The sequence below is a fragment of the Protobothrops mucrosquamatus genome, unplaced genomic scaffold, assembly GCF_001527695.2.
Source record: "Protobothrops mucrosquamatus isolate PMUCROS unplaced genomic scaffold, P.Mucros_1.0 scaffold140, whole genome shotgun sequence".
Lineage (NCBI taxonomy): Eukaryota > Metazoa > Chordata > Lepidosauria > Squamata > Viperidae > Protobothrops > Protobothrops mucrosquamatus.
Genome location: NW_015386506.1, coordinates 1,023,529 through 1,032,332, shown reverse-complemented (window position 1 = coordinate 1,032,332; position 8,804 = coordinate 1,023,529). Strand labels below are relative to the sequence as shown.

Sequence of the window (8,804 nt, the reverse complement as noted above, 5' to 3'; positions counted from 1 at the left end):
CTCCCACAGAGAGGGTCTCCTCAGGGTGCCGTCAGCCAGACAGTGCCGGCTGGCGACCCCCAGGGGGAGGGCCTTCTCGGTTGGAGCCCCCACCCTATGGAACGAACTACCCCCAGAGATCCGGGTGATTCCGGATCTCCCCTCCTTCCGCCGCGCCCTCAAGACATGGCTATTTAAGCTAGCAGGTCTGGCCTAAGGGTTATTTTAAATTTGGTTTTAAAATAATTTTAAAAAGAAAAGGCCAATCAATTTAATATTCTATTTTAATTACATTTTAAATTTAGTATTTTGTATTATGTACCTGTTTTAGATGGCTGTAAGCCGCCCTGAGTCCGCTGGGAGAAGGGCGGGGTATAAATTTAATAAATAAAATAAATAAATAAATAAATAAATAAATGCCATGTCACTCTCCCCCCCCCCTCAACTTTGGGTCTCTCCCTATCATTTTGAGAAAAGAATAGGTGAAGTTTATATAACAGAAATATTTTCTTTTCTAAATGCTTCTGTGTAAGAATCTCCATCTCATAAAGCAACTTAGGTTTCTATGCAATTGAAACTCACAATTAGTAAATCTTCTTAAGTAGAGATAGGATGCCAGTTGTCTTCAGAGCTTTTCTGCAGATAAAAACAAGCCCTGTGGCTGACTTGAACCTTTTCCCACAGAAAACTAGCAAGCAGGACAGTGTCAAAGAGAAGCAAGGGATGTCACACAGCCTCTGGAGCAAATAAGGGGGGAAAGTTGCTGTACCATATGTGCTAGGAAAGAATTTATATGGCAGAAAGCAGCTTCAAAAACAATTGCTCTGAGGTTCATGCAATGAGATCAATGTCCCACTCTACTTCTCTTTGTCGCTATCAACTTGGAAGAAAAGTCTTCTTTCTCCTGAGCCTTCTTTCGAGATCCAATTATATCTGTTGCTTTTTCTGCCAATAAATTGGCCAGACTGCATCACTGGTTCACCAAAGACAGTAAGAACAAAGGAGAATATTTGTAGCTCAAGGTTGAAATCAGAAGTCCTTGCTATTCTCTGAGGTTCATTATGTTGGGTAATGAAACATCTGCAAGAAAACAACCAAGCTCAGAGAGCACCAAGGACATCACAATAACAAGTATCATGGAGAACAATATTTTTTCATATTTAAAAATATCTGGATCTCTTTCCCAATGTGTGTTTGTTTTTTAATAAAAGAATAAAAGCATGAGGGGGTATCTTTGAAGTTGCATTTTCTTGTCCAAACAGCTTCCAACCAACATTTATATTTTCCTTGTTATACCATTACAACTGGCAGTGAATTATAGTTTTTAAAAATGCAGGTTCATTAATTTTTGCTTTCACCTAGTAAAATTGTCCCATGAATTATTGAAATGTAGTCTTACCTACTGTTCCCACGAGGTAGCTACTGATTTGAAATGGGACCCAAATTATACCAACAGCCCCGGGCCTCTTGTTTGTCATCCAAAACTAATGTTAAGCTCATTTCTGCTGCTGGATTAAAAAAAATATGATGCCTTATAGATCTGGAACATGTATTAAGTGGCCTTCATATTTTCTATAGAAAATGTACAAATTCCATGTGAAAATCCAAAACAAATCATAGAAAGTTGCAGAAGAACTTCACAAAGAGATTGAGCAATAAAGTAGTGGATGATATTGAGGACTGATACGTATAAAGTAATGCACCATGGAAAACAGCTTTACTTATCATTCTAATTATAAATTACACAGTGTTAGATCTAAAACTAATTGTTAACACTACAATGTGATCACTGTAAGGTCAAAAAGTATTGGTACAGGATATTACGGGGTTTCATCTCAAAATATTTTCTACCACTAAGTGTATTGAACACAAGATCAATACACAGAATAGGAATGCAGATTCATTTTGTAATTATAGGCTACTTTTACACCGATTAATATAGCTAGTCCTCAGCTTAAGAAACAACTGGGACTAGAAAGTTGGGGCAACTACGTGATCAACCCAATTTTTTGGCATTTTTGTTGGAGTCATTAAATGAATCACCATGGTCATTAAGCAAATGGTGCAGTCTTTAAGCAGACAGCATGGTCATAAAGTGAGCCCGTTCTTTCAAATGAGCATTTTTGCTTCAAACCAGTAAAAAAAATACCAGAAACCAGTAAAAAAAAAAGTCACAAATTGCAGTCCTGTGACTGTGGGACACTGCAATGATCATAAGGCAAGTTGGCTGCGAAGTGCCTAAAATGAGTCACAGGACGGGGGTGGGGATGAAACCATTTATGAGGGCCAGAAATGTTTTATAGGCCATAAAGCACCTGTTCTGAAACCATCATAACTCTGGATGGTTGTAAAACTGCAGTTGTACGTCAAGCACTTCCGGTGGTGGTCTGAGAGGCCTAAGCAATGATTATTTCTTAAATTTGAGCACTAAGACACATATACAGAGTCCTTTGCTTTCAGCATCATCTTATACAATGGCACAGTCTGACATTTTGCTAGCAAATGCTGTACTAGCACCATCTATTTGAATAGAACATAGAAAGAACAGTATGAGAGACTTTTTAGAAGCTTAAGAAGAAATGCTGTTGAAAGAGATGTAATATAAAATATACCAGGTCTTTTATATATATATATAATTTTGTTCTAATTTTCTATAGTTTTCCCCTCTGTAATTGGACAGGAAAATAACATGTCAGATAAAATAATAGCTAGATATTAGCATCAATTATAATTTAGAATTTAATTGCCAGCAGAGCAAACAAAGCTTGCATCTCTCTTTCACTCTCTCTTTCTCTGTCTCTCATAAAAATACTAATTTGGTTTATTGTTAATTTGTGAACAAAGAACACTGTGAATAAAATCTATACAAAGTTTTAGAAGGAAGTGGCTAGTGCTATGCAGTTTAAGAATACACATCATGAACTGGCAGATGATAAAGGAGATTCAATAGCGAAAGCTAAACTTTCTTTGGGAAAATTTATTTTCCACTACTAATCTTTCCATAGAATAATTCCTGATATGTTTTAAGGAATCCTTGCTTTTTCCAGAACAGGTTTTGACTGAAAATCATGTGCCTATGGGCGATGTTGTTTTGGGATGCCGTAGGCCTCACCAACAAAGAACCTTCCTAATTTATATTAGGAAGCAGTGTAGTGAAGTTGGAGGAGATGAACTTAATGTTTTTCTCAAGATTTAGTTTCTTAGAATCAACTTGTAGGATCTAATTTTAGCTCTAGATGTCCTAAAGATGAGTGTAAGGGATAATACACAAATAAAAGTGTCCTATCCCTACTTTTTCCTTGAAGCTAAAAAGATACCTCCAGAGCATTTTTAGATGCTACTATTCCTACTGAACTCTGTAGATGGGTACAAAAACACAGGACTTTTTTCTTTTCATGTACTTCCTGAAGTTCATATTTTACGCTTCAGTCCATTTTTCAGTTCTTCCTACATGCTGATTAATAGCTAATGAAGATCTTTTCTTCAATAATTTGATTGAGGATACCCTAGTTATGACAACCTTATCTTTCTAGTGTATAGAAAGTTCTTACAATTCAGTTATGGCATTACATACTTCTGCTTATCAATATACTGTATACATGCACATATTTACTTTTGTATGAATGCTATGTTATTGCAGTTTATTACAATAGCAGAACCATCCCAGGAAAATAGATATTTTACTGCTACCTTTGGATGAAAACAAAGAGCAAGATGATTGCTGGGATTCACCAGGCATATGAACTTATTATTCATAGTGGCATGGGGCCTTCCAACAGATGGTCCAACTCAGCAAGGGTGTGAAATCACCTGTTTTAACCTTGTTAGCACACTCTGTCTCACAATAACAGGATCTGAAATCATCAGTCAATTCAAACAATAAGGGAATACTCCTGGGCTTGCACTCTTTTTCTCTCACACATACAGACACAAATACACTTTTTAATGTTCAGAGAACATTAAACTCCACTCAATAGTTCAAATTCATCAGGCTTCAAAAAGCCAATAATGTGCCCCATGCTTTTCACTCTCTATACAAAAAAATACTGCTTACTATGGCAAAAAATACAGTGAGTTTAGTTTCTGTTTAAGAAGTTGTTTGGGTTTTTATCCTTTTGTCTTGATGTTTTGGGTGGCTTGTTTATCCTCCCAAATGTACAGGTCCAACAAAGGTCGTGACATTAAAACAATCAAGTCCCTTCGTGTTCTACGCGTCTTGAGACCTTTGAAGACCATCAAGCGGTTGCCCAAACTCAAGGTATTTGCATGTGAAATTCAGGCAGTGACAACTATTTTTTTAAAGTAACTTTTAAAGAGTATCAAATATGAAGAATGAGTGGCAATCTTTGCAATGGAGAGTTGCCCTCTACGGAGAGGGTAGGGTCTACTGGCCAGAACTGCATAGTGAAGTAGATAGCAATAGAATTTAGCCTTATATACTGCCTCATTATGCTTTACAGTAGGCATGTCAAACTCGCGACATCATGTGATGTCGCGCAACGTATCGGGCTGGTTTTGCCATTGCCGGCAATGGGATGGCCATGGCTTCCATGTGACGCATCGGGCCCGCGGGCCAGCAATTTGACACCCCTGCTTTACAGCATTCTTTGGCAGTTTACAATGTCAGCCTATTGCCCCCAACAATTTGGGTCCTCATTTTTCTGACCTCAGAAAGATGGAAGGCTGAGCTAACCTTGAATCCCATCAGGATTGAACTCCAGACTATGGACAGAGTTAGCCTGCAATACTGCATTCTAACCATTGTGCCACCAGGATTCCTTATCTTATCTTAAGTGGGTAAAGAAGCTAGCTTTCTCTCTAGTGCTTCACTGCACAATCAATCCTGCAAGCTATTGTTTGGATGGCTTTTGAAAACTACTATAGTTTAATGTTCCAAACTTGCATTCGAATGCAGACAGATGAAGTTGCATGAGTCAGCTCTTCTATTTCCCTGGGTAACCCTAAATCTCAGCCCTTCGTTGCAGCAACTGTGTGTACCCCTTCACCCAGGACCTGTAACTCAAGCTATAACTCACCAAATAGTTGGGTCTGTTTCAATGACATATAATGTGGAAGGTAAGGGAAGCTTATTTCCCTACAACCCCTTCTCATCATCTAGCCAAGCTCAGAGCATTGATAATGTTACCTAGTCAGCTAATGAAATGCCTTCAAGCAAGCAACCAAGCTTAAAGAGAACCAAAGACTCCATGAAGGCTGGTTCCCCACCCCTATCCCCAGATTTATGAGTGGCATAATGCACTTTCTTTATGCACCTACTAGCAACTCACAGGCACTTAGAAGATGGGGGTTTTACAACCCAGCAGGATGTCTGCTGCACCTAAGTATATATTCCTGTAAAACTACAATTGTCAGGATTGCCTTGGAAGAGAAAACAGCCATCAGGATCCTGCAAAACTACAATTCCTAGGAATTCCTTGGAAGAAGAAACAGCTTGGTGTACAGCTTTTTATTTCTAGAAGAGATGTACTGGACAAATCCACTTTGATGAGTGGAAGAGTCTTCCTGCCCTTTGCATACGTAGGAAAGGATACTGATTATGTTAACACAGGACTTTGCCCTGAAAAGTATTATTTATTGCAGACTCCTTCCTCCAGTTAAAGAAGAGGTGGAAAACTCTCTAGGTCCAGGATGACATTTCTGTCTTTGTGCTACCCAGTCCTTGCCTGTCTTTGCCTTTCATGCAGACCTGCACAGTGATTTTTGAAGGACTGATCCAGAGCGCAAGAATAGGCCTGCATATCCACAAGAATAGGCCTGCATATCCCTATAGTTGTTGCAGCTGATGTGCATTAAATAGTACCTGGGGAAATAATCATGATTACACAAGATGCTATATACCAGGCATATCAAACTGCCGGCTCGCGGACCAGATGTGTCACGCTGAAACCGCACCCACCCCATTGCCAGTAATGGGGAAAAAGTCATGATATGTCTGTCATGCTATATAGCAGGCATGTCAAACTCGCGACATCACGTGACGTCGCAAGTTTGACATCCCTGCTATATAGCATGACAGACCCAATTATCCTCATTTGTTTGGTACTTCTCATATATAAATTGTTTAATAAACAAATGAATAGATGCCGTTTATACAGTAAAGATTTGACAAATGCCTTAACTAATTATAGCTTTGAGGCTTTTTATGTCATCTTTGATAAGAGTATTTTTACTTAGTTAAGATGAATCACACTTTATGGTTTATCATTCTCCCTCAGGCAGTCTTTGACTGTGTTGTAACTTCTCTGAAAAATGTCTTCAACATACTCATTGTCTACAAGCTCTTCATGTTCATCTTTGCCGTTATCGCAGTCCAGCTTTTCAAGGGCAAATTCTTCTACTGCACAGACAGTTCAAAGGATACAGAGAAAGACTGTATGTAAGTACAGCATGCAGCAATTATTCGTGAATTTAGGTATGGCATTATCTCATGGCCTTTCACAGTTAATATACTTTAGAAACTTAGAGGTGCTTGTAAATTCATGTTAGTTTTTTAATCATTTTCTTCTATTTTTCAACTTCTATGCTTTCGCGTGTTTGGGGAACTTTCTGATTATGTAGAAACCAGTATTTTATTTTTAGGTGATCTTGTTCTACTTCCAAACTGATAGGTGCTTAATTATACACTGAATTATATAGAAAATTATATGGTAAAACTCTAGAGAGAAACATGAGCTTAAATCCCTATTTTTAATTACTGTAAGAAACTTCTTAATAATAATAATGATAAAGTTGGAAGATACCTTGGAGGTCATCTAGTCCAGCCCCCTGCTCAGGCAGGAAATGTTTTTGACCCCTTGGTTTCTATTTGTATTTAATCTGTTTCTGATGAACTTTAGAAAAAGAAAAAAGTAAGTTCAGGGTGCATAAAGATACAACAGTAGCTAGGTTAATATCTGCTATTTCTTACTCTAAATTCTGCATTGCTACTCTTATCCAATCAAGTTAATTTCTAGTATCAGAGCCAGACTGATGAAAAAGTGATATCAGAAGGAAAGATATGGAAAGATAAAATCAAAGGAGACTGGATTCACATGATTAATGCTTCTCTTCTATCCTGGGAATTGTATTTTGTGTCCCTGGACCAACGTTTTAAGCCTTTTTCTTGCCCTCTTTATTGCAAAAGTATAACAAAAGCCTTTTATTCTCTGACACTCTTATGCTGTAGTGGAAACTATATAGACCATGAGAAAAACATGATGGAAGTAAAATGTCGACAATGGAAGCGCCATGAATTCCACTATGATAATATCATTTGGGCTTTGCTTACACTCTTCACTGTTTCCACTGGAGAAGGATGGCCTCAGTGAGTATTTTCCTTGTTCTCCTACAACTGGACTTTTCTAGCTTTTTCAAGACACAGAACCTGTTAATGAAAAAAACCAATCAAGATCTCCTGATCACAAAATGGTAGTCATATCACTTTTTTTCCCACAAAAGAACAAGCTCCACCCTTTCCACTGAACTTTTGAAAAAATATTATAGACATCCCTGGTGTATTTCATCCCCCACCCCTTTGGCTTTAGTCTCCTATGGAACCCCATCAGATTTCACAAAACACATATTGAAAAACTGATGCACTAAGATATTAGAAATGGATTGTTGTAGTTCATCCTTAAATTATGAGAACAATCAGAACAATATTTAGTGTACTTCCTTTTTAATAATAATAAGTGTATTTTTTCCCGAGGCAAATGAATGTATTTTTATTATGATACAAAGGCAGATTTCTGAGTTGTGTTGCCTTTTTTACAAAGGCAAAATTCCCCTCTTGTTCAAAGAATACCTCACATAGAAAAAGGACTTCTTGAGACATTTGCTGTAGGAAACAGTTCTTCTAAAGCAGTGGTTCTCAACCTGTGGGTCGGGACCCCATTTGGGGTCGATCGACCATTTCATGGGGGTCACCAAGCAAGGCTGTCCGCTATTTTTTTTGTCCGCCATTTTTTTTGTCCGCCATTTTTTCCTCCTATTCCAGTGGGTGCCTTACCTCCCTTGGGCTGGGCCAGCTGGTGGTCGGCCTGCTCCGTCTCTGCCGCTTGCCAGCTATGCCTCGGCCGGCGCAGGGGGCGGAACCACACATGTGCGGTGCTCCCGGGCAGGGAAAGTCCTTGACTTACGACCGGTTGGGTAGTCCTTGACTTATGACCGGTTTTGTCCTCGACTTACGACCGGTTTAGTCCTCGACTTACGACCGGTTGGGGTCACGGCATTAAAAAGGTTGAGAACCACTGTTCTAAAGCAAATTTAAAGCCAATGTATACTTTCAGAATAATCCTAGATTACTATCCTTGAACTCTTCTGTGGGAGGGAAGTAACAAGGGAGTTTACAGCTGATTTTCATTAAATTGGCTTATCAAAAACTAAAGTGCCTTCAGTCAATTTACTTGTTATTTTTTGTGTATTTCACTTACGTTTGATAAATATACTATATCAAAAGAGTTTGTACACTCTTTCAATAAAACTAACTTGATGAAAATACCAAGGATTTGTTAGCATATGATTTTCACTCATGTTTTCTCTTTCTCACTGTGTCCCTAGAGTTCTACAACATTCAGTAGATGTGACTGAGGAAGATCGTGGCCCCAGCCGTAGCAACCGCATGGAAATGTCTATTTTTTATGTGGTTTACTTTGTAGTTTTTCCTTTCTTTTTTGTTAACATCTTTGTGGCTCTCATCATCATCACTTTCCAGGAGCAAGGAGACAAAATGATGGAAGAGTGTAGCCTTGAGAAAAATGAGGTAATAAGAACTAACTAAAGTTTAATTTAATCATGTGTATGACTGGGTCTGCTTAGGGATAGAT

At 38.4% G+C, this 8,804-nt stretch overlaps 1 protein-coding gene across 3 annotated transcripts in view; it reads left to right on the top strand.

Annotated features, from left to right (window-relative positions):
* CACNA1E (calcium voltage-gated channel subunit alpha1 E) overlaps positions 1 to 8,804 on the top strand; it is a 291,680-nt gene that overhangs the window by 232,787 nt on the left and 50,089 nt on the right. For all 3 annotated transcript variants that reach the window (XM_015813135.1, XM_015813134.1, XM_015813132.1), the window contains 4 exons: positions 4,141 to 4,237; positions 6,216 to 6,376; positions 7,166 to 7,303; positions 8,539 to 8,740. In XM_015813135.1, coding sequence (XP_015668621.1) covers positions 4,141 to 4,237; positions 6,216 to 6,376; positions 7,166 to 7,303; positions 8,539 to 8,740 — 598 coding nt within the window. The remainder of the gene's footprint in view (positions 1 to 4,140; positions 4,238 to 6,215; positions 6,377 to 7,165; positions 7,304 to 8,538; positions 8,741 to 8,804) is intronic.